The sequence below is a fragment of the Drosophila mojavensis genome, unplaced genomic scaffold (assembly GCF_018153725.1).
Source record: "Drosophila mojavensis isolate 15081-1352.22 unplaced genomic scaffold, ASM1815372v1 contig_80, whole genome shotgun sequence".
Classification (NCBI taxonomy): domain Eukaryota; kingdom Metazoa; phylum Arthropoda; class Insecta; order Diptera; family Drosophilidae; genus Drosophila; species Drosophila mojavensis.
The window spans coordinates 1,617,483-1,642,577 of record NW_025318906.1 but is presented as its reverse complement, the minus strand read 5'-3'; the positions used below and the strand labels follow the sequence as shown (position 1 = coordinate 1,642,577).

Here is a 25,095-nt window from a genome sequence, read left to right as displayed (position 1 = left end):
TGGCTGGCATGCAATGGCATTTGGCAAACGCAATGTGGATATGAACAAATGAATGACTGTCTGACTGACTGTTGCCTGATGCTATTGCTGCTGCTGGCTGCTGTTGCTGTTGGCTGTTGCTGTTGCTACTTGATGCGGTGGGTGTTGTTGCCGACTATTGATGTTGCTCCATATAGCCTGCTGCCTGATGTTGCTGTTGGCCGTTGTTTGATGTTGTCTATTGACTGTTGTTGCTGCTTGATGCTCTCAGATGTTGTTCGATGCAGCTGTGGATGTTGCTGTTGCTGCTTGAGCTGCCTGGTGGACTTTCTAGCTAATTGCTGTTGCTGCTAGCTGCGTATTGCTGAATGCTGCATCGTGATGTTGTCTGATGCTGTTTGATATTGCTGCTGGTGCGGTATGTTGCTGTTACTGCTGCTGGTGGTTGCTGATGTTAGTCTCTGTTGTTGCTGCTGTTGCTTAATGTCTGTTGTTGTTGCTAGCTGCCTATGCTGTTGTTGTTGCTGCTCTCTGCCTGCTACTCGCTGCCTGCTGCCTGCTGTCTGCTGCTTGGCTGCCTGGGTGCTGCCCACACGCAGTGAGTCGCACCGACTGGTCATTCAGAGAATCAGCTTGAGTCAGCAGTCGTAGCCGAAGCAGCGACCGACTTCTATATTTGTGAATGAAACAGACAGACGAGGCAATGCCGATTCGGTAAATGGGGAATCGGGTTTTGTTCAGCTGCAGCAGAGCTCAGTCGAGTTTCAGTCGTTGGCGCGTTTAGTTCAGCTAGCAGCTGCGGCGTTTACTTTGTATCTGTGTTGTGTGTGCGCGTTTGTTGGTGTTTGTGTTAATGTAAATAAACGCGTGTGTGCAGTGCAAAGTTCGTTGCTTCAGTCATTCGTTTCGTTAAGCGCCAAAGCAACAACGTGAAGTAAATGCAAATGCGAAACCCAAATGTAAATTGAAGAATTTTTGAATGGCCGTCGGCAGTTGTTGTTGAGTATCCTGCAGGCAGTCGAGTCGAGTCGAGTCGAGCAGGCAGTCGGGCAAACAAAACGTCTTTGCATCCGCTTCCGGCTCTTTGTGCGCTCGTCTTTTATGAATGAAATGCTGGCGCGTCATGTCCCTGTCCCTGTCAACTAAGCGACCCATTGTTAATGTTACCTACTAGAGCGGGAGAGGGAGTGAGAGAGTGAGCGAGAGAGTTAACAAAAAAACCCTAACCAAGTGCAGCGTAAAGATCTTTATCGCATTTGCCTTCTGGAGCAGCAAGACAAGACAGCCAGGTAGACAGCTACAAAGAAAAAAGTAAAATACATTCGGTCAAGTCAAAGTCGGCTTAAATATATATACATATATATAGAGAAATATATCCAAGTCAGCAAAAACGTCGCCAGTTTGACTGATAAATCGCTCAGCTTATCTGCTGTTTAAGTTTCGCACGCTGATAAATCGAACTGAGAGCGAGAAAGAGAGAGAGAGAGAGAGAGAGAGAGAGACAGAGAGTGGGAGCTCAACTCATTCAAAATGTTGCCCAAACTAAGGTGAGTCTTAGACATTTATTTATTTACCTTTTAAATATATTCATTTATTTAAAGCCCGACATCTGTGCGGCATTTGTTGACTATATTAAATGAAATTTATTATATACGCTAGCTACGCCCACCTGATCTGCATGTCAAATGAGCCAATTAGAAATCGCATCTCTGATCTAGATTGCCTATATATACATATATGAACCATATACACTATCTATATATAAATGACTTTTGCCTCTTCCATCGAAAGATCCGTTTATTAAAAAATGTTCTTAATTGCAAATTCGTGCTCTAATGATGCTTTTATTTCATTTCGATTAGGCCGCAGGCGCGGATATTTATAGCTAATTATAGAGCTAATAGATTGAGAGGCAGCAGAGGGGCTCAATAATTGCCATGTTAGTCGTAGACGATATATATTTTGATTAGCTCAGCTTATATCTTGATTTTATAAAGCTCAAATTCAGGGAGCCTATAAAATTATATATAAATAGAGCTATAGATATATGCGGATATACATATATCAATATGCCTCTGTAGATAAAGCTATATATCTAAACACCAATATCTGATTGTATCTTTTCATCACTGTCTTAAGATTATTTGTACCTGCGCATTGTAGTGGGAATATTGATTATAAAGAGTATTTTCAAATACAATATATGCGCTATAGTCTATATCTAGCCAAAATTGGCTGGAATTAAATATAGTTAGGGCTAACCAAGTTATATGTGCTATAATGCTAGGTCTGCCTCTAAACATATTTCAACTTCCTACTACTTCGCAGTTACTTCTTAAGTATTTCTCGTATATATAAATACTCTACCATTAGACTTACTCCTTTATATGTATACATCTCTCTCTCATGCTTCCCCGCATCACATAAATATTTAATTTATAGCTTTATACCTTTGTCACCGACACATTTATGTTTGGACGTTTGAACTCTTCATCTAATCTGTATGTGTATAAATAGTATTGAATTTATGTTTATAAATTTTGGATGCGAGCTTGCGTCACGTAGCGACGCCGACGACTGCTGTGGCAGCTCATTAAACGCTGCTAACTTTGTTGAACAGCCGCACTTCCGTTGCGGGGGCAATTATTGCGACTCCCTGTTGTCATTTACCCAAAAGAGAAAGAAAGAAGAAACCAAATTCAAAATGCGTTAAGAGATTTTCAAAAATTATCAATACACACACACACATGTATGTGTATTGAAATGAAGAAAATGAAAAGCTAGGCGAATGAGTTAAATGTAATGTGATTGCTGTTGTTGTTGTTGACAGCATGAACAGCTCCGACAAGAGGTTTGTTCAACCTACGCACCTTACGCACACACACACACACACACACACACACATAGCACACACACGCATCATAGTTTAAGCGCAATTAGCGCTTTGTCGTTTTGTTTTCTTTACATTTCATTCGTCTACGAGTTTTATTCATTTTCTTTTTCAACTCACTCGCTCTTTTTTCTCACTCTCTCTCTCTCTCTCTGCCTTCTGCTGGCTTTCTTCTATAGTTCATAATTTTCACAGCATGCTGTCTGCTGCTTCTTACCAATATAAACAAAGTTTTTATTTTCATTTCATTTCGTACGCCCACAACGTAGCCGAAATTAAAGAGATAGAGCGAGGAGCAAAGGGATAGAGAAGTAAACGTACATAATTAATGTTTATATAATTTTTTGTTACTTTATTTTTACTGCTTTACATGCGCTCATTAGCCGCTTGGTTTGCTTAGTCAACGTTGTTGGCTGGCTGTTGTTTCTGTTTCGGTTTCTGTTCTGTTGGAGGTAAGCTGGCATCAAGTTCGTTGCCTAAGTCTTTTGTTTGCCCAGCTGTGGGCGTCATTTATAAGCCGTCATTTTGCAGCAGCAGCAGCAGCAGCCGCCGCGGCCGACAACTCTTCAACTGTGCTACTTGCTGGCCCATTGTTGTTAGCCAGTTGCTGGCTGTTGTTGTTGTTGTTGTTGTTGCTGCTGCTGCTAGTTGCTGCTCCACAACAAGTTGCCAAATTTGGCAACAACAACAAATGCTGCCCACTTCATATTGATAAGTATGTCGCACACACACACGCACACATACACACTTGTATATAGGACACGTTGAATGTAACGCATCTCACATTAACTGGACTTCATTTCAAATGCATTTCATTTCTCTAAGTGCTCTAACGTGTACTGAATCCCATAAAGAAACGAAAAAACTAATAAAAAAGCGTCAAATGTTTGTTTGGTGGAGACTAACTCAGATGACCTAAAGTATGTATGGATGTAAAAAGCAAGTCACTCGAGAGAGAGAGAGAGAGGGAGATACAATATTGTAGTACCTGTACATCATATACGAACATCTATGTATAGGTCCGTTATTTTTAAACATAAATGGAGGATTACAAGAACTACATATATCAAGCTTTATATATACCCTCTTCGAGTATACACTGCTATATATCTGATACTTTTTTTGCCTTCCTTTTAGTGTCCACTGGTTGAATACCTAACAGCTGGTTATTCACATAATTAGAAGAGTTTTAAATAAACATTTTTAATGTGTAATCTCTTATAATAGACATACTTAGGGAGCATTGCTTTCAGCTCTCTTAACTCATTGCTTTCTGGATCTAAGCAGTTGTAGGGTATTTTCTAGTCTTGCACTACTCAATAGATCTACTTTAGTTGCCTTTTTTGCTAATGAACAAAGCAGAGGCAGAGGCAGCGGCAGAGGCAGAGGCAGCGACAACGGCACCGGCAATTTCTCGCAGTGCACACACAGAGAGCTAGAGCCGTTCACTTAGCATACTCCTCCGCAGCATCCAAAACAACAACGACAACAACAACAACCGAGAGCAACAACAACGAGCAACAAGAATAGCTACAAACAGCATCTACAATTTCTTGACATACAAGTTGAGCGGCTGGCATTTTGTGTGTGGGTTTTTCGGTGCTTTTCACAGACTGATGTGTCGCTACGTGTGGGCTAACACAGAGCTATGTCTGTGTGTGTGTGTGTGTGGCATGTTAGCCGCATTGCCAGCCATTGCTTACAAATCGTACAATAACTTTAATTTGGTTCATTTGGAATCTATTTCCGCAATGCAGTGCTTATCTCAACCAAATGCCACGCCCACACATTTAAATGCCATTTAGAGGCAAATTGAAAATTTGGAAAACTATTTCAGATGCATACGCATTGATCAGTCTGAGGAGAGTTTCGTTTTTATTTGTTTTTCACCTTTCATTCATACAATTTTGACAGACTTTATGAGCTCTTCATGGAATATAAGTCTGCCTCTATCCACATACATGAGTGTGTGTGTGTGTGTGTAAGGTTTTGTGGCTTTGCTTTTTGGGCCTTGTCTTGACTTTCGAAATGTCGCAATTAACAGGCGATTTAGCATTATGCACGTGCGTTGGCGGCGCCAACGTTTTCGAGTGCTGCGTGGGCTGTGAACTTGGGTTGGTTTTCAGTCATTAGCTATGCCCTACCTTAGCCAAGCATATGCATATCATTATGCTGTTTGCCTGTTTGTGACGTGAGTCAACAGAATTGATCAGATAATTGTATATATGTATGTAGCTGGGTATGCAGAGAGGCTTTATAACCATTTCTTTGCTTATGTAATGTAATTTCATATAGATCTTCCTTATTTATTATGTAATGAAAAGAGACTTAATATTTGAGGCATTACAGTAGAAACTAAGATAATATTCAATTTTGTATTCACTCAAGAGAAAAGAAAAAGAAAAAGTTTGTTGCTAATGATCCACATTTTAATGAGATTCATTTAAATATCTCTGGTTTACCTTTAGAGCCAAACAAACTTCACTCAAACAACAGTCTCATATGTACATTAACAAATATATTGGCATAGTCTGGTAGTCTGGTAAACATTAACACATAATTATTAAGTTTTGAATATATAGATCTCTGTATTGCATAAATCTTCTTAAATATATATATAAATTATTCCATTACTCATATATATCCCATAATCCTACAATTATAAAATTCCTCAAAACTTAGCTTAATATCTGAGTAAATATAGTCTGAGACAATTGCAGCCAGTTTCACTAAGAAAAATATACATTTGTTTCTGTATCTGTATACACATACATATGTGCATATTTAACTGTGTCTGTGTATGCATTTAGATTAGTCTGTGTGTTTTTTTTTTCTAGCTTTAAATTACGGGCAATATTGTCAAGCGACTGCAAATTAGTTTACAAACTTGTTTTTCGATCTAAGCAACCACAACAACAACAACAACAGCAACAACAATTGGTAAACATATTTTTGAGAGTGGGCTGAGAAACGGAAATGTGTGGGTGTCTTCTGTCTTTTTGATTTGCGACTGCTGCCAAGCCGGTTGCGGCTCTTTGTTTCTTTTTTTCTTTTTTTTTCTATTTTTGTTTTGTTAGGCAAATTACTTTTTAATTGAACGAACACACACACACACATACACCTGTAGCCATGGCCCGAACACTTGAACAATTAAAAATGCCTAATAAGTGACAGCAATCGAGAGTCAAGAGTCTTTCGTTGCTCGCTGCCTTCATTGTTGAGCTGCCAATATGGATAAAACATAAAATTAAATTAAATCTTGAAAGAAAAATATGATATAAAATAAAGGTCTTGCAGGTGCTTAAATTAGCTCAAATTGAATGTTAAAGTTAAGAGAGAAGGTAAGCTGGCATCGAGCTGAAGAGATATTGAGATCCAGAATCAAAGTCTATGATATCCGAATTCCGCTGCAAAACCTAATGCGAAATTTACTCTAATTGTCTCTCGCTCTGCAGACGAGCTGAATATATTTATATATACAGTGTACGCCCTCTCTCTCTCTCTCTCGCTTCTGCAGCAATCGGACAGAATTTCAAATGAAATCTGAAATATATAAACTACAATAATACAATATGCATATATGAAATGCGAGGCAGCAGCAGTTGCTTAATCCCCAAGGCAAAGGTAAACAAACCATTTTTGAAATGGCTTTAAGCTGGCATTTGTCTGCAAGACCAAATCGTTCAGTTTATGGGCTCTAGAACATTGGGCCACATTTCCGTCCCAAACACGGCAGCAGCAACAACAACAACAATAACAACAACAACTGTGATGCAGGCGCTGTTCGATTTTGTTACCTGCGCTGAATTTCATTTAAATTAAATTGGTTTTCATATATGTATATGTATATATATTTATATATAGCACACATATATATGCATATATATTCATTCAGCCAGTGCAGCCTCTTTGTTGCTGCTGCATTCATTTATTTTGTATGTGTTTGTTTTGTTGTTGTTGGTTGCTGGTTGTTGGTGGGGCATTTGCATATGAATGTGGCCCGCGGCATTGGCAGCAACAACTAAAAGTAATTTGGCACTAAATTTATGGCTGCAGCGGTCGTAGGATGCGAGGCAATGCCTTTGCTCATTGGCTGGGCTGACGTGCAGGTTAAATGTTAACGTGCACGTCAGCTAATTAAAAAGAGCGCTTGGCCCACGCTTTCCTTTGCCTAGCTCGTACTTCAAGTTTGTTGCCTAAGTCTTTCGTTTAATTTTTTTTTTTTTGGCAACTTGGCCTGAATTTTCGCTTGTCGCTTAATGCGCTTAACTTTTTGGCACAATTGCCTAAGAGCAAATCAAGTAGCTGCTGCTGCTGCTGCTACCGTGTGCTAGACTCTGTTTGATCGAAGTTTAAGTGCTTCTTGGGAAACTCGGTTTAATTGTTTTGCCTTGCCTTAAGGACAACATCCGCTTCCGTCTTAATGTGCTGTGCACTTTGATTTCAGTGTTTCGCAGGAAAGGCCCTGCCCTGCCCTGCCCTGCTGCAAGGAGCGTATGCACAATCAGAAATCCCTTCTTCATTGCTTCCTGCCACGCACTCGAATTCCACAATCCCATTCCCATTCCACAATCCCATTCGCATTCACATTCAAAACGGCAGCAACAGCTGCTGCTGCTGCGCTGTCTTTTGTTTGCTGCACGTCTGCGGTTGCAGCTACTTCAAAGCCAGCCACACACATGTCTCTCGCTCTCGCTCTCGCTCTCTCTTTTTCACTCTCTGTTTGCCTTGGCGTGACATTTTGACCTTTGGCTGGCTTTGGCCTGGTCGCAACTTTTACTATTTTTTCACGCATCCATTTGCTGGCTAATATGGCAGAGAAACGCATCAAAGTGCGCGCTATTCAATTATGCCCATGTCTTATGGGCAAGCAACAGCAGTGGGCAGTCAAATAATGTCGGTTGTGTTTTATGGAAAAATATTATGTAAAGCCTTATAAGCTAAGACAGATAGAACCTAGCTGTTATTAGTCTATATATATGATGTACTCTTTTTTATCAGCTAATCTATTTCAATGTTTATATGCGTATGTTTAACATACCTGTTATCCCCCATTATCTCTCATCCATCTCTCTTCATTGTTCCAAAAATATGTTTCTCTATTCATCTATTATAGAAATTTTGTTTCTTTCCGACTTCTCCATTCAGCTGTCTCTATTCAGCATCAAAGTCAGCCATTGAAATGTGAATTGGCAACAGTTTGTGGATCAACGTTTCTCATAATTACTGTAGATTTATTATGTATTTATCTCACATCAATCTCCACAATAGCCCGCAAGTAGGCCGCCCCCTTAATCGGCCATAAAGTGATTTAAGCCGTCAATGGATATTAGATATATGTGGTGCGATTCGATATGATGTCCATTCAACTGTCTCTATTCATGCGCCCATAGCTGTCAGTTCGCCTCTGGCAACATTTCGTTGCGCTTTCGAGCGTATTTTTTTCGTTTTTAGCGTACAGATTTGGCGCTCGCTCAAGCGATAACAATGCAACAGCAACAGCAACAATAACAACAGCAGTAGCAATGGCAGCAGCAGGTTGTTATTGACTTGGCCAGAAAGCTATAAGCCGCATATGCACACCACCCAAAAACAAAAAACACTGAAATCTCTAATTTAGCCTTTGGCCTTTGCGATTTGCAGCAACATGTTGCTGTCAGCATTGGCAACATGTTGCCTAATTTGACTGCAGCAACAGCAGACTGACTCTAAAGAGAAGTATATTGGATATGAAATATAACGGATTACGGAGAGAAGCTGGAAGCGAGACAAATTGGTCGAAATTGAGCACTCGAAACGTATTTCTGGTATATCTATTATATTATATTTTGAGCGAGTATTGAGCAGTCGCTAGCATTCGATTTCACTTTATATTTATGTGGCTATGGTATACTATGCCCGAGGCCAGGTCGCCAGACTGAGCAGCTGAGCAGCAGCAGCCGCAGCAGCAGCAGCTGCAACAAATTGTTCCAGAGTGACAAGCAAAAAGTGGCCACAATTGTCGTTTACTTTTAATAAGCACTGTGTGGCAACAAGTGCGACTACAACTCGGGTTGCTTGCACAGTCAGTCTGTCGAGTAGAGACAATGAAAATGAATGAATAAATTGACATATCTGTAATGATAATGGCAATGCTAATGATAGTACTAATAATAATGATAATAACAGTAGTAGTGATATAGATAGATCCCTTACAGATCCCTCAATTTTCAAACAGGGTATGCGCAGTTCGTATATGCTCGCATGCAATTTATTTTCGACTTATTGCCCCACCAAAGAAGGCGAAATAACGAAAAAAAAAAACGCGTTTTTAATTGTTCAGTGGCTTATCGCATGTTTTTGGCCATTTTGGGAGCGCAAATATGTTGAAAAAATAAACAATAAAAAAAAGACAACAACATTGTGTGATAATGTGTGTGTGTGTGTGTGTGTGTGAATGTGAGTGTGTGTGCTACTTGCGTGCCGATTGAGCATTAAATGATGTGAAAATCAGTTTTCGCATTCGCTCACTTTTTGGCCAGGCTAAGCAGCTGCAGACGGTCCACAGAAATTGCAGCCGATTATCGCCTCTGTTTATGCATTTTCTATTTGTTTTGTAGTGTAGTGAGGCAATCGAATGAGGCGCAGCGGGCGGCCAACACCTTCTGCTTTCGACAGTGGCAGTAGTCCCGTATATCACCTATATGTATATCTTATAATTATATCTGTATCTGCATCTGTATCTGTATCTTCATCTATATAGATCTATATCTATAATTGAAACTGCATCTATATCTTTATGGGCATCTTTATACGCATCTACATATATATTCGCTCGTATGTATATCGTTATTTGTTTGTCTGCACCTTCATCTGCATCAATCTCCATAGCTACGCAGAGCCAGCATCAACGGCACATCAAGAGCATGTCTGCAGCCAACATCCACAGTCACATCCACAGTCCCATCCACATCATCAGCAACAACAATCTTCGAGTTCTCGTTCCATTGCTGCTCCACAGCGAATGCTGCAATGCCGTTACGAGCAACACATTTGGAGTCATTTGGCTGGCGCACAGAAACACACGAAAATTAAAGAAAGAAGGTTTATTTCCGCTGACGTGCCTTAATTTCAGCCAGTTGTGAACACATTTTTGGCCAGAGCGGCTTTTGGTCTGAGGCCGGTTAGCTTGGGTCCGCTTGGGCTGGCTGGGGATGGGTTTCACTGTGCTAAGAGCGGCGCTTTGGCTGCGCCTACACAAACAGCTTTCGGGTGTGCTCTGAGCTTCAAGCGGGCAACGTGACTTGGAAGAGTGATTCGATCGAGTTTTTAATGACTTGAATACCATTTAGTTTTAGTATGTGAAATACCAAGAGGATAAGGAGCTATAAGTGAGTTGTTAGCTAGAGACTCTGTCTGTGATAAGAATGCCAAATATTTAGTTAAAAATTTACAAACTACTTGTAAGTAAAGTCTAACGACTTGAGTCTAAATATGAATGAGCTCTAGCATCAGCTAATATTATACGGATCGACTTTTACAATCAGCTTATAAACTACAGATAGAAACAACAACAGACTGTTAATAACAGAATCCGACTTAGTCTAAGAAAGAGTATTTAAGGCTCAGCTATAAACTTGAATACGTTTCTTGTGTGGGAGACGACGACTCAGAAGAATGTTAATGCGAAACTGCCTGGTGGATCGGCTGGTTGGGAATCGTTGAGCTCTTCAGCTCTTCGGCTGACTTGTTGTGCCTTGATTAGCGAGCGAGTGCTAAAAAAAAAAGCAGAGCTCGTCGACGGCTGAGGCTAACAAGTTGGCTGCCAATGCCGTCTAGACAAGGCGCATCTGCCTACATGGGCCGATTAGCACATGTCAATGGCAATGAGTCAGGCAGGCAGGCAGGCAGGCAGGCGGGCAGGATCAAGGGATCAATGGATCAATGGATCAAGGGGCAATGCCACAGCTCAAGGGCGTGGCTTGATCTCATAATTCTGGCCTAGGACAAATCAAATTGTTTTGCTGTTGTTGCTTTGTTGTCAATGCATTTTATGCATAATTAGCCAGCCAGCGACAGTGACGAACAAGCCAAGCTGACCAAAGCACAAAAGGAAGCCACAGCTTAAGCAGAGACTGCAGCAGAGGCAGAGACAGAAGCAGAGACAGAGGCAGAGACGGAGGCAGAGACTGCGACAGAGGCAGCGGAAATTAAACGCACTGAAACGTTTCGAACATTACGTTTTGGTTGCTGTTGTTGTTGTTGTTGTGAGTTGTGGCCAGATTAGCGTGACAAAAAGGGCGTTTCAGGCAGTGCTACGAATTTAGCAGTTTTATAGCTAAAAGTAGCTTAAATGGAATATAAAAGTTGGAGCTGAAATGAAAACTACAATTTAGCTGATAACTGATATTTTATATAATATTGTATATAGCTTAAGCAATACTCCTCAACTGAGTATAGAGCAGAATCGGAAGCTATATACGAATATACGAATAGAGCTAAGGTGAAGGCCTCAAGCAACTGAGAATTATAGCTGAATAGATAGTGCAATAAAGTTAAATAAGTAATAATAATACATTCTATACATTCTATAAAGCTTAGCTCTTTTTCTGGCTTTTTTTTTGTTTACAGCCATTGTAAACTGCTCAGCACTGAGTGCAGGAGTCGACAGCTGAGCTGCATATCAAAACTGTTTGAGGTGAGCGTCCGCTGTGTGCAGAGGATGTTGCTGCTGTGCCTTTTGACCAGCTACGCAGCAACAGTTGCTGCTGCTGTTGTTGTTGCTGTTGTTGCTGTTGCTTTTGATTTATTTTGACCACTCACATATGCAAAACGCATTCTAATGGAACAGCAATAACAACAACAACAACAGCAACAACAACAACAACAAGTACAACAGCAACAAGGGCTACATTGTAATTTGTAGTTACGCTCTGATTTTTGAGTTTCATTTGTAGCTTCACCTGTTGCCATGAATTGTGCTTATAGTTATTGCTATTATTATCATTACTGTTGCCGTTGCTGTTGCTGTTGGTTGCACGCTTCACGCGTTTAAGAATGAAAGAGCTGCTCATTGTTTCGGCTGGCTCTCGGTTGGCTGTGCTCCGTCCATAAACGGAAGTGCGGCTTTTGTTGAAACGGAAATGCAAATGATATCGTAGACAATACCCGGGCTCAGCTACGCGAATTGTTTTACATGTTTTCCATTGCTGGCCGAGAGCCTATCAATTACCAAGTGAGCGCTTGTAAAAGTAGCTGCATTTAAATGTAGTTCGTAGAACCTTGCCAAAGACTCTTCAACTCGCAAAGGCAGCTCGCAAGAGGTCTGCGTTCTTGTTGCCTTGAATATATTTGATGGTGTTTAGAAAGGGTATACGTGATTGTGTTATAGGAGTGCGAGACGGCAGCTAGACAACTATAGAAAATGATCTAAGATAATGTTGGGCTACGTCTGGCTCTTGGTAGTTCTATAATATAAAATATTGATTTTTAGCTTTGTTCCTTTAGGTCTGCTAGGTCTCTCAATAGCAAATCCAACTTCTCTTAAAGTATACTCATATAAGAAAAAACTGCCATTTTAAATACCGTGCTATAGCCTACTTGAAATGTCGGCATGAACATGGCTTGCCACTCAGAGCATCTCCTAGTCAATCACTCCGAGTGGAGCTACACTTACGTGTTTTACCTACAGCAAACTGCATTTCATTAGACCAAAAATAAAACGTAGGTTGTCCTACGCCCTTGCAGTGAGTCAAACAGCCAAGCAGCCATTCCGCCATCCAGACAGACGCGTGCAACAGCAAGACGCGTCTAGGAAGTGCAGATGCCCAAGCTAGATGTCGCCAGAGTTACGATTGCGACTCCGTTTGCCGAGGCGTTCAGATCGAGCCACAGCAAGCCAAAGCGCCCACGTTCAGTTGATTGTTGGCTGTCGCTGCGGGGCGTGGGAGTAGTGAATATAAAAGAGTTACGGCTGCTATAAATATGTATGCTATATGTATGTGTATGTATATTCTTCAGTGTGACAAAACACGAAACTCAAGCCAACTCTCTGGGCGTTTGCCATCAAGAAAGTTATTATTTATTAGCATAACATGTATTAGTTAGCTAATCATTTATAAGTATTGTCATTTTTATTGCTAAGTAGTAAAAGAACAAAGATTAACATAGTCTCAAGTAAATCTCTCAGGCTTAAGTGCTTATTCAAAATTGATTTCTTGACTGGATTGTTATTGTCTCTTACCAAATCTTTGAAATATAAGAGTAAGAGTCTTATCAATAATAAATCTGTCAAAAATTTAAATAAGGTCAGTAAAAGTCGTACAAGCTACAGCGGATTTTTGCATATTTTCAAGCAAATTTCGCTCGCTTGCAAACGAGACAGTTAACGGTTCCTAGACGACCCGATTGCTCTTGGTCTAATATGCCAAAAAGCCAATCCTGGCGAACCTAAATTCACAAAACACTCATACTTGCAAATGCGCAAGTAATGGTCATAAAGAATAATGTCCTTTTTTTCCAGCTCGGCTCATGCCCTCAGTCCACATGCTGCTCAAAAGAACTGCGGAATGCGCTCACCAAACGACCTTGAAATGGAGTAGTTCTGTGAGAAGTTGAGCTAAATTTGCTCTCAATTGGTTGACCTTGAAATGAATTTTTGTGAAAAATCTCACTCAAAGAGTTTCCGTCGACTTTCTGCACTTTCTGCGTGCCTGGTATATCCACAGCTCATTCGTGTAGAATTCGACTTGTGGTGCAAATGGAAACGTAAATGTAGTGGAGCTAGACTCTCTCACATAGTCTCTCTCATATTGTTGACCTTGAGCAGCAAATTTGTAAAAATTGCACTCAAAGGGTTTTTGTCGACCTGTTGCCCCTTTCTGCGTGCCTGGTATATTTACAGATCATTCATTAATAATTCCACTTGTGGTGCTAATAGAAATGTAAATGTAGTGGTGTTGGACTCTCTCACATAGTCTCTCTCATATGGTTGACCTTGAACAGCAAATTTGTGAAAATTTGCACTCAAAGGGTTTTTATCGACCTGTTGCCCCTTTCTGCGTGCTTGGTATATCCACTGATCATTCATTAATAATTCTACTTGTGGTGCTAATAGAAATGTAAATGTAGTGGTGTTAGAGTCTCTCACATGGTCTCTCTCATATAGTTGAGTCTCTCTCATATTGTTGACCTTGAACAGCAAATTTGTAAAAATTTGCACTCAATCGGTTTTTGTCGACCTGCTGTGATTTCTGTTCGCCTGGTATTTTTGGTGCTCTTTGGTTGAAAATTCGACTGGCAGCGCTAATAAACGACACTGAGTGAGAGTAGAGAGTAGAGAGGGTTACTCTCATGTCACCCAATGATTTTTCGACAATTTTCGGTGACATTCTGCTCAGTTCTGAGAGCCTGGTATTTGAGTGGAAATCTGCTAAAAATTCAACAGGCTCACTAATTTTTGCTGCCCCCGAAAATATGCAATACTAGAGTGTAATGTGATGGTAAAAATTAACTGCCCCCAAAAGTATGCCGCATTAAATTTGTTGGATGAATTAAAGTTATGCCTGAAAGTATGCAATGAAAATAAAAACGCCGTTCATTTAGTTTCAATTGGTTTTTTGTTTATTTTGAAGATTTTTAGGTACAATTTCCAATGAAAATCTAGTTTTTCAATGCAATGCACTTACAATCTAATACCTGATATAAAACTAGATGGAAATTCACATAAGTAATTTTGCACATTTTGTTGCTTAACGGTAAAAGGACGACTCTAATAGAAATTGGGTGAACGTATGGGTGACAAGGTGCTCAGTTTACAGGTGACATCCAAGTTGGGCAAGTTGCGCGTATTGCGACAATAGCGATTCCAGCCCTTCCAGTACTTGAAGCCATCGCGTTGTTGTATTCGCTGTGCGCAGGCAATGTCATCCGAAATATCATCATTGGAGAGATCTAACAAAATTTATATAAGCTTTATAAATGAGAAATAACTGCAGATTTGCTTTAACTTACCTTCGCATTTCATATTGCATAGACCGCCACGGCGTCCCTCTGCACAGTAATCCCTGCTGTTGATCTGAAAGAGTCCATAGTTTTTGCTGTTGTTCTCATTCCTCGTCACTTTGTTCGTATTCAAGGAACTCTCATGCTCCACCAGGCAGATCCCTAAATCGAATGAGAATTTATTATAATGTTATTCTATATAATATAAATTTCGTATTAAACATACAATTGGACATCAAAGTCTTCTGGAATCTGTAGGTCTCGACCAGCACACGCGTCAGCTCGCATCGCATATACTGCTTAGACTCCACCTCTTTGGCAATCAGCATCAGACAGAGCAGCAGAGCTGGCAGCAGCAGCACTTTTGGCGACATATCTGAAACGATTTCAAATACTACGTATGAATTCGTATGCATGTCTGTTTGTGCTAGTAATTAAATGTAGATTATATACATTAGTTCCAGGAATGGACAATTGATAAGCGACTCATTATACATGGGCATTCATTGTCACAACACACGAATAGCCGAAAGGTTCGAAAGGCCAGTTGTGTGCATCAAAATTTTGCATGATTGTAACTCGGGCGTTTCAGACTCGATTTTTGAATATAATATCTCTTTCGACTCGTTCGACAGAGCACTTTGCATTGGAAATCAAAACTTTTGTCATATTTTTGAACTATTTCTTCAAGGATTTAGAGTCTATAAAAATATTCGCTTGATTCCGATTAACTACCTCTTGAACTTGCCAGGAGTCTAACACGAATAGTCAGTCTCTGCCTACAGCTCACTTATATTTCATACGAATTGGGAGAGAAATACCATATCTTCAAATATTTGAATAAAGTTTTAAGTACTGCAAACATTTGCTGTTTAATCAGAGTTTGTTGTTTTATGTTGTTAGGCTATGCAGTTAGGGGTCTCTGGATAGCATTTGATTTATGGTATGCGATTAATTAGCACATTGAATATTGTTGATAATAGCAATAATGATAATTTCCGATATTGTTTGAAGCGTTGCTTGAGCCAACAAGTTTCGAAGAACTGCTGCTGTGTAAACAAAACGTTAACAAAACAAAACCTGTCAGCCCACCTGAATAGCTGAGAGCGTTGAATTGTTTCCGAAAAAAAAGAGAATAAAAAATCTAATAAAACACTGTTAAATATGTGTTTTTTATTGTATTTAAATATATATTGGGAAACTATAAGCAGCACGATTTATGCATCAACAGATTTATTATAGCTCCAAGTGCTTTACACATTCAAAGCACGTCACTTGTATTATTTTGGCTAAAAAGCACCTTCTCACCTTTAGTGGACTCAATTATAAAGTAATTACAATGTTTACCTTTAGTTAATTAACTGGAGCCCACTGAAACAGACGCAATCAAAACTAGTTTCAACACGAATACGAATTGTGATATCTTTTTTCTTTCTTTTTTTTATTATTTTGATTTGTTTGTCTTTTGTGTTCGAGTTACGCTTTAAAGGCTAGACAGGTGCGCCACAGCGGGCCCCCACACAGATACTGAAACCGAAATTGAAATACTTGACAAAGTGTTCTTTAGGCAGCGCAGCCCCGAAACAAAACAAAACAAAACTCTCTCATCGAATGAAGCGTTGGGCTCTCGCCTTCCCGAGTATTTATTGGCAATTCGGTCTCTCGCAATTTGCTACGCTCTGACTACAGAGACAGCACTTAATACGTACTTAATATATACTCGATCAAAACATGAAAAAGAGAGTATATTCGTATATTTACAGATACAGATACAGATACAGATACAGATACAGATACAGATACAGATACAGATACAGATACAGATACAGATACAGATACAGATACAGATACAGATACAGATACAGATACAGATACAGATACAGATACAGATACAGATACAGATACAGATACAGATATATCATATCTGAACCATTAACAAGTATTATGCAGTCGGTTGCGCCCGATTGCAATGTTATACTTGTTTTTTTTATATTTTAAATAATATTGTTGTGCCTACAGTTGACTTAGTGATAAGATGTGTCTAAGGTGTACAGACATATACATTACATATATGCATATATTCATATACTAATATTTATGTGTGAATATTTATATTTACGCTGTTCTCTGAATTCGATATTTCTCAATATCTGTACCTGTATATCTGACAGCCCAACTAATTTACACAGCCTTATCGGTCACTTTATTATCAATCTGTATTCATATTTTCTGACCGAATTACACGAAAACGATTTTAAGGAGGCAGCTGGACGATGAGATGCCCTGTACAGAGTAGAGTATAAGAAATAGAGCTGATGTTATCTAAGTAAATATGCACGATAAGCAAGATATTATCTATAGAATAAAATTAGTACGGGCTGCCTCTGAGCTCACTAAACGAACTGAGAGAAGAGAATGAAATGGGAAATCTCTCTATCACGAGAAATTGCAAAATGGAGGGCTTAGCAATCTTCTCTGTTATCATAGAGCTGCAAGATATAATGTTAGTCATACATTTAGTATGGTAAGAAACTAATATATATACTTTTCCCACCCTGGAATCGGGGTATATATGTATGTATGGAGTAGCTGAAAATTACGTTAAGCTGAAATTCAAATCTAATGACATCTAAATAACTGGCCAGGATCTACATTAATGGGCAAAAACTAAACCCATATACCCCTTTTACACTCCAAAATTAAGTTATAAAGATATGAAGTGGCTGAAAAATGTTCAAAGTGCACAACAAAAGTGTCTTTATCTGTATAACTAAAAGACTCTAGATTTCTCCACACACGACATACGTATATATACCGCCGGAAAGTATATACCCCATTTTAATTTCTGTAAACAGGGTATATTTGTAGCTTCATTTGCTGCAGCTGTAACGTGTTACCATGCAAATTTCTATATTCTTATGAAATTATTAGCTTATATATTAAAATAGTTTAGCAAGAAGCGAACATACCCTTCTCCCCACTCTGAAAGCAGGTAATATGCATTTAAACTGCATGGTAAATATGTGTAGAACGCAATATTAAAAAACTGATATGATGATTCCTGGAAAAACTTAATCGCGTACAAAGATGAACTCAATATGCGTGTGTTATATTTAATATAATTGAAATGCAATGAAAGTCGAATGAAACGAGCGACGCTTACAGCTAACAGCTAACAGCTAACATATATGTTTAGGACTAAGAAAGCTGAACTCTGGACACCGGCAGGGGTCAGAGCTAAGAGACACCACTTTGCTGATGGGGCGCTTGGAGGTAAGCAACCCCCCTTTGCGGCCTAGCAGCGAGAGACATCGGGCAGCGTACGCCCACGACATTTGCTCATCCAGCCGGGCCAGGCCTGAAAGCCGTGACGGTTGAAGATCTGCATGGCACAGCGCGAATCATCCGAGATCTCATCATTCAGAAATTCTAAGAAAAGACAGAGAGAGACGGGAAGAGAGAGAGAGAGAGAGAGAGATCTATTGCGAGCTAATTGTTAGGGTATAATTCGACTACGGTTTTACCTTCGCATTTGATATTGCAGATGCCACCGCGACGACCCTTGCGACACCAATTCTTGCTGTTGATCTGTTAATGAGCTGAGCGAAGTTAGAAATGTAGCAAAATGAAGGTGTTTGGGCTTTGGCTCTACCTGAAAGAGTCCGTAGCTGACGCTCTGATTGGGCAGCTGCATGGACTTTGAGGTGCTGCGTCCGCTCTCCGATTCCACCAGACAGACCCCTAGATAGAGCAGGGATCAGTCGCACGATCGGTTGGCAGAGTTTCGATACTTACAATTGGATAGGTAGCTGCGTGGAAAATCATGACGCAGCAGCTCCTTGGCCAGCTGGCAGCGAGTCAGCAGCTTCGATTGCGTTTGCGTCAGCAACAGGATCACGCTGAGGGTCAGGAGAAACGCGCTCGCTTTACTCCAACGCAGAGCCATTTAGGAACAGAGAGAAAGCGACAGGCAGACAGACAGACAGACCGATTGATTGATTATTTGGGTTTTGAGTTTTGGGTGCCTGGACCACTTTAATCCTAAAGCGCTTCCGCAGCAACTGCCAAACTACAACTAAACACGCGTAGCGTACGAAGATGGGCCTTTTAAAGCCTCGCACGCAATTTAGTGTCTGGTGTCTGCCCATGCTAGAGAATCGTTCCACTACGAAATTGACATACATATGATGCAATGAGCACTGCTGGCTCCGAAACAAAGGATGCCAACTACTAGATACCCTACCCAAAACAGTGCTGGGCCAAGACATGAGATTGCTCTCAAATGGAATTTATTGGGGAGATTGCTTGAAACATTTTCATTGATTATGGTTGAGCAAAGTTTTTGGTTCGTTTGCAGGGATTAATTGAAAGATAATAGCGATTACTTATATATATAAAAACTAAATATTTGTTTATCGATTTGAGACCCAGATGAGTCTCGGTTAGTGTGCACGAAATTCTTAATTGAAACGATTATATAGTTAAGGCTTTTTCTATCAATTATGGGATAGATGGATCTTTCTAGTACGATACGTAAACATAATTAGACAGAAGAATATTTGTTGGCAATTTATAGTTGGCTTATCAGAAATTATCAGACATTTACAGAGAAACCTAGGCAAGAAGAGAAAATTGAGATTGAAATCGTTTACAGTTACATTACAGTTATATTCCTTTAGCTGTGATGGGTGTATATGTATATAGTACCTGAAATGAAGTTACCCGAGCTCTCAGCTGGAAGTCCTCTGAGTAATAAACTAACACTATATAGCAGCATAAGTCTATATACTTGTCGATAATTCCAGCTTCGGCTCTATTTCTCTACTCGACGCATCTTCGGGAACATCTTCTATGACAAATTCAGAGTACGTGCAGCTAGTGCATAATAAGAACAGATACATACTCTCAATTAGCATGCCTGGGGGCAACGTCATCCTCAGCAGCAACAACAACAACAACAACAACAATAACAATGTCCCATGAACATTTATTGTGTTGCTTTCGCTTTTGCGTGAAATATAAAAAAAAAAAAAGAAAAAAAAAATTGGGAAATGTGTTTGTGCTGGCAAATCGATGTCACGTCGGCATTTGTCTATTTTTCGAGCAGATTGCATACGAAAAGATACAAAAGTATCTCGGACTAAGACACACGCACACACAGATTCAGTTTCAATGCAATAAATCGCACGCTCTAACTGCGTTAAGCGCTTAATTGGCAAATTGTCTTGCACAAGATACAAATGTATCTGCATCTGTATCTGTAACTGTAAATGTGTATCTCAAGCTATGACCGCTGCGCCGCTTGACCTAAAAAGAAATTCCACACACAATTTCAATTGGCTTTAGCATTTTATGCAAATGCAATTTCACAAATATATTTATTCCCTAACTGTTTTATTTTCGTCGAAAACATCTGAGAAAAACTTTTCCATAACGTTGTTTTTTGGTTTCTCTCTTTTTTAGCTGCCTGCTGCTGGCTCTGACGCTCGTGGCAGCCAATCAGCTAAAGGATCTGCTCGAGGACACTACCACCGCAGCCAGCACGAGTTCGTCGAGCACCACCCCAACCACCAGCCCCACCACTGTGAGCGCCTATGTCATCTCGGCGGCCGCTGTGCCCGCCTTCAATGCAGTCGCGCCCAAGTCCAAGTCGAAGCCAGCCCCTGGCAAATACTTCAATAAGAGCTCGCCCAGGAAGCGCAAGGCCGAGGAGGTCTCCTCGCTGCCGCTGCCCGTGGACACGGATGGCCTGCTCGAGTGGAAGTGCCCCAACATCTCGGGCTCTCGCAATGCGGAACTCGAGTGCGGCTGCGATCTGCCCCACACGCTGCGCTGCAATATCGATCTGCATGGACTACTGGTGAGTGGCTTGATGGGTACCTTGAATCTTAGATCTTAGATATATTTCAGAGTGCGAATATATGACAGGCACAATACATTGATTAAGAGCTAAGAGTTCGCTAAATGATTTATCTGAGTAGATCAGAGTTCGGTCAGACTTCAGCTGTTTTGCATATAGACAGTGTTTTAGATAGGCAACTAGCTAAGGCTTGAACCGAATGGAAACAGAAGATCGATCGAGTAATCGAATAACAGATAAGAATATAAAATTGTCAAGCATCACAGTATCACTACATGTGTGATCAACTAAGATTTCACCCCTTACCTTAGATAAACTGCATAGCTATGCGAACTGAAAGGAGCATAATTTATATAGATACAGCATTGTTCAAGCTCAATCTAGGTAACTATTTAGATTGTGTGTGATGAGCTCGAGGGAGCAGCTAAGACTTTGGTGCATCGCATATTTTAGTATATCAGAGATCAGCCGAGACCTTGCCGAGAGAGGAGTAAAGGTGCCAGACAGGCATTCGTTTAATTGTATGAGTATTTGATATGCAAGCTGCTCTTGAGAGATGAACTGAGCCAGAGTTCAGCTGGGACACTTGTAGCATACATAGTAAACGAATTGGGTGTAGATTAAACCAGTGAATAAACATATATATATATACCGTAAAATCCACTCTAAATCGACTTTCTCTCTTCATCTCCCGCAGGTGTTGGCAGACAGATTGCGCAGCTCGCCGTATTCCATATCGCTGCTGGACTGCTCGCTGCGCAACGTGACCTTCCTGAGCGATGCCAAGATCTTTGATGGCATCTCGCTGCACGGCCTGGTCATCTCCTCGGGCGAGATCAAGCGGGTGCACAAGTCCGCCTTTCTGGGCATCAAGGGCCCGCTGCAGGCCCTGGGACTGCCGGGCAATGCGCTGTTGAGCGTGCCCTGGAATGCCCTGTCCACGCTGAATAGCCTGGAGCGGCTCGATTTGGCGAACAACAAGATAAAGGCTCTGGGCACGGCCGACTTTGTGGGTCTGGGCAACCTCGTCTACCTGGAGCTGAGCAACAATCAAATCTCGAGCATCTCTCAGCGCACCTTCAGCGGCCTGCGCAAGCTGGAGGTGCTGAAGCTGGGCGGCAATCGACTGGGCGACTATGCGCAGAGCCTGAAGGCCCTGAGCCAGTGCCTGAGCCTGCGCCAACTGGATCTCACGGCGAACAATCTGAATGGGCCGCTCAGCGAGCAGACGCTGCCTGGCATGCGCAACCTGGAGAGCCTGAACTTGAACAGGAATATGATTAAGAGCATACAGAACAAGGCCTTGGCGAATTTCTCTCGCTTGGTCAGCCTCTCGCTGCGTCACAACCAGATCGACGTGCTGCAGGATCACGCCTTCTTCGGGCTGGGCTCATTGGACAGCCTCGACTTGAGCTACAACGGCATTGTGGCCATCTCCAGCGCCTCGCTGCAGCACCTCACGCGGCTCACAGTGCTCGACCTGACGCACAATTTTCTGCGCGCCCTCACCTCGGACCTGATTGCACCGCTGCCCTCGCTGCGGGAGCTGCGCTTGGCCGGCAATGACATCTCGATCGTGGCCAGAAATGCCATGGATCGCGCACAGGAGCTGCAGAGCTTGCAGATGCAGGAGAATCCGCTGTCCTGCGACTGCAGCATTCGTCCTTTCGCCGAGTGGCTGCAGGTCTCCAAGCTTTCCTCCAGTCTCAGCGCCTCCTGCGTCACACCTCCGCGACTGGAGGGCGCTCCGCTGCTGCAGGTGCCGGTGGAGTCGCTCACCTGCGACATGGACAACGTGGAGAAAGATAATGCGAACATTATGGAGCATCTGGAAACGCTGGCCAAGCCCAATCAAACGTCGACACATGTCAAGGACTTGTCCGAGGAGGTTTGTACTCTATGGAATTATTATAGTTCTTTGTAGCTAACTTGCCGATTCCCTTAGATCATTCTACACGAATTGCATTACTCGGCGGACTATGGCCTGATCCTGACGTGGCTGCTGAATCTTAGCAAGAAGGACTATATGTGCGACGCCATATTCGTTTACAAGGAGCAGAATGTCAACGAGATTCTCATCGATAACTCACCTGTAAGTGGAGGTGACATAATGGCTTAAATGGGCTGAAAGTAAACTGTAAAACTTTTATTTAGATCCACTGCGAGAGCAAGGTCGTCAATGGGCAGAATACCGTGAGCGTGATAGTGCCCGATAGTTCCTCATTGGATATTGGCGAAAGGTAGGTTACAGTCTACACAAACTCCTATATATTCTCTATATGATTTTTATAAACTCTTCAAGAACTCTTCTGAATTCTCTTCATATACATACATACTACATACACTTCATAAACTCTTTCTGTACTGCCCTCTCTACTCTCTACTTTCTATATATTATTAATAACTTTCCACACCTTAAACTCTGCATTCTCACGGTTTGCTTTTGCCTTTGCAGCTATCGCTTCTGCCTGGTCATGGTGCAGGAGCAAAATCCCAAAGCTGAGCTCAACATCGGCTGCTCCAACATAACGCAGCTGCAGCTCAGCAGTCCCGGCTCCAAGCCCGCTCTGCGTCAGTATCAGCGTCGGCCCTACTATACGCCGCACGAGCTGGATCTGGAGCCGGAGCAGGCGGCTGGCGAGGACTACCAGCAGCTGAATCCGCGCCAGTTTAGCAGCGGCAGCCAGCAGCAGCAGCCGTTGCATCCACATCAGCAGCAGCCGCCGCCGACGTTGATGCACAGCTACGATGTTATTGATTCGCTGCACAAGAGTTTCCTGCCCGGACTGGGGCTGGGCATTCTGGTTACCTCGGTGGTCGTCCTGATCTGGGGTGCCACGCGCATACGGCAAAGCGTCAGTGGTGGAGCGGGTGATGCCAGTCTGAGCAGCATTAGCAGCTTGCACCACCACCACCACAATAACAACAACAACAATAACAACAGCAGCAACAACAGCAGGCCGGGCACGCCCACCGCGACGACTTGCTACGCCGCCTCGGACCACATAGCGAGGATGGCGGACGCGGAGAATGGCACGCGCTACCTCAAGCTGCAGGCAACGACCAGCCTGTAGGAGCAGGAGGAGGAGGAGTAGGAGAAGAGAGGTAGAGAGGTAGAGAGGCGCCAGCCAGACTCAGAGCCAATCGAACCAATCGAACTTGTGATAGTACAAGCACCTTGTACCCAAATAAATGTATATCATATCATAGAGTATATAGATTCATACACATAGCATATGCTTATAGAGGGAGCTGTCGTCAGCTCACCCGCACTAATCCAAATACTTGGCCTAACACTAACCAAATTGTGCCATAAGCTAACTCACACAAGAATAGCACCTCGTTCTATATAAGAAACGAAATCTTAAGCTAACACTCAATATATACATACATATATATTATTACCAGTTTTAGCTTCAGCTCGGAATTTTCAAGAGGGCATTCGAAAATAGTTTAGACACAACTGAAAATACCTATATATATATTAACATACTTTTCTATTTTGTTTTATGTTCCCCTTAAGATCGGACACTTTTCAGACTAACCTCGCATACACACATACATATGTCTTACTCAATATCTTTAGGATGCCACTCATGTGCAGGCTCTTGCAGGTAGAAGAGGAATACACATTCTTTCGCCCTGTATATTTCTTATCTTAATATAACATTTATATTATATTATAGTTAAAGCTATTGACTCTAGGAATATGTCGAGATTTGTATATTCGACTTATTTCGACTTTTATATTCCCCATCCGCCTCTGCAAGGGCAACTGCAAGTTTACTATAAACTGCACAACAATTTTTGTTAGCCTTTGGGGCTAAAAACTTTGACGTCGCCTCTTTGACTTTTGCGTAGTATTAAGGAATCATAAGTCATGACCCTTTAGGTTTACGCTTTAATAATTTATTAACCATATACCAAGCACACAAAAAACAAAAACAAATTGTAAGTAAATAAAATGTTGAAATTACTTTACGATGATGGCAATAAAGCACACACACAATGCAATGTCGCACTCTTCAGTTTGTTGGGGTGGGGTCGATGGGGGCGTGGCATCACGCTGTGCATGAGCAATCGAAGCCTTGGCCATTTGGTATTTCGGCTATTTTTATACATACATAATATTAAGTGGACTATTAGCATGCGTATGACGTCACACGCTCTTGACTTTTTAGCTTATGGACCTTATGAGCTCATAGTTTTAAGCGCCCACGGGACGCACTGCTTAAAACAATTGGCGCAAGCAGCAATAATAACGGAATAACAAGGACAAGGCGAGGAGTGAGGCAGAGCCATGGCTATGGTCTAGTGGAGCTGATTATTGACTATCGCCTGGCTAGCCAGAAATCAGAGTTGGTTCAATGCTGGTCAAACATTG

The 25,095-nt window shown here is 41.6% G+C and overlaps 3 protein-coding genes across 4 annotated transcripts; 1 reads left to right on the top strand and 2 right to left on the bottom strand.

The window, feature by feature from the left end:
- The first annotated feature begins 557 nt into the window (after positions 1 to 557).
- Positions 558 to 24,713, top strand: LOC6578377 (slit homolog 3 protein). Its single transcript, XM_015163117.3, has 6 exons — positions 558 to 1,526; positions 20,315 to 20,711; positions 21,409 to 22,599; positions 22,657 to 22,803; positions 22,866 to 22,951; positions 23,167 to 24,713. The coding sequence occupies exons 1-6, from the start codon at positions 1,510 to 1,512 to the stop codon at positions 23,783 to 23,785; spliced, it is 2,457 nt and encodes an 818-aa protein (XP_015018603.1). The 5' UTR covers positions 558 to 1,509; the 3' UTR covers positions 23,786 to 24,713.
- LOC6578379 (lysozyme) lies at positions 14,448 to 16,428 on the bottom strand. 2 transcript variants are annotated; one of them, XM_002004256.4, is made up of 4 exons: positions 16,199 to 16,428; positions 15,078 to 15,227; positions 14,861 to 15,013; positions 14,448 to 14,800 (listed from the first exon to the last, which is right to left on the bottom strand). In XM_002004256.4, the coding sequence occupies exons 2-4, from the start codon at positions 15,223 to 15,225 to the stop codon at positions 14,619 to 14,621; spliced, it is 483 nt and encodes a 160-aa protein (XP_002004292.1). In that variant the 5' UTR covers positions 15,226 to 15,227; positions 16,199 to 16,428; the 3' UTR covers positions 14,448 to 14,618. The 2 variants fall into 2 exon arrangements, with proteins under 2 accessions (XP_002004292.1, XP_032585859.1); XM_032729968.2 differs by lacking the exon at positions 16,199 to 16,428 and having other exon boundaries at positions 15,078 to 15,245.
- On the bottom strand, positions 17,864 to 19,154 carry LOC6578378 (lysozyme). The gene is made up of 4 exons (XM_002004255.4): positions 18,647 to 19,154; positions 18,504 to 18,592; positions 18,376 to 18,439; positions 17,864 to 18,280 (listed from the first exon to the last, which is right to left on the bottom strand). Exons 1-4 carry the CDS (start codon positions 18,795 to 18,797, stop codon positions 18,147 to 18,149), a joined length of 438 nt encoding a protein of 145 aa, XP_002004291.1. The 5' UTR covers positions 18,798 to 19,154; the 3' UTR covers positions 17,864 to 18,146.
- Positions 24,714 to 25,095: the final 382 nt, after the last annotated feature.

What these genes read in the sequence shown, in the direction of transcription:
- LOC6578379 (XM_002004256.4), bottom strand. Translation starts at nt 15,225, where the DNA reads ATGTCGCCAAAAGTGCTGCTGCTGCCAGCTCTGCTGCTCTGTCTGATG. An exon ending in GAAGACTTTGATGTCCAATT is followed by an intron (nt 15,014 to 15,077) that starts GTATGTTTAATA and finishes CATTCGATTTAG; the next exon opens with GGATCTGCCTGGTGGAGCAT. An exon ending in ATGCAATATGAAATGCGAAG is followed by an intron (nt 14,801 to 14,860) that starts GTAAGTTAAAGC and finishes AAATTTTGTTAG; the next exon opens with ATCTCTCCAATGATGATATT.
- LOC6578378 (XM_002004255.4), bottom strand. Translation starts at nt 18,797, where the DNA reads ATGGCTCTGCGTTGGAGTAAAGCGAGCGCGTTTCTCCTGACCCTCAGC. An exon ending in ACGCAGCTACCTATCCAATT is followed by an intron (nt 18,593 to 18,646) that starts GTAAGTATCGAA and finishes TGCTCTATCTAG; the next exon opens with GGGTCTGTCTGGTGGAATCG. An exon ending in TCAGCTACGGACTCTTTCAG is followed by an intron (nt 18,440 to 18,503) that starts GTAGAGCCAAAG and finishes GCTCATTAACAG; the next exon opens with ATCAACAGCAAGAATTGGTG.
- LOC6578377 (XM_015163117.3), top strand. An exon ending in TCAAGGACTTGTCCGAGGAG is followed by an intron (nt 22,600 to 22,656) that starts GTTTGTACTCTA and finishes CGATTCCCTTAG; the next exon opens with ATCATTCTACACGAATTGCA. An exon ending in TTCTCATCGATAACTCACCT is followed by an intron (nt 22,804 to 22,865) that starts GTAAGTGGAGGT and finishes ACTTTTATTTAG; the next exon opens with ATCCACTGCGAGAGCAAGGT.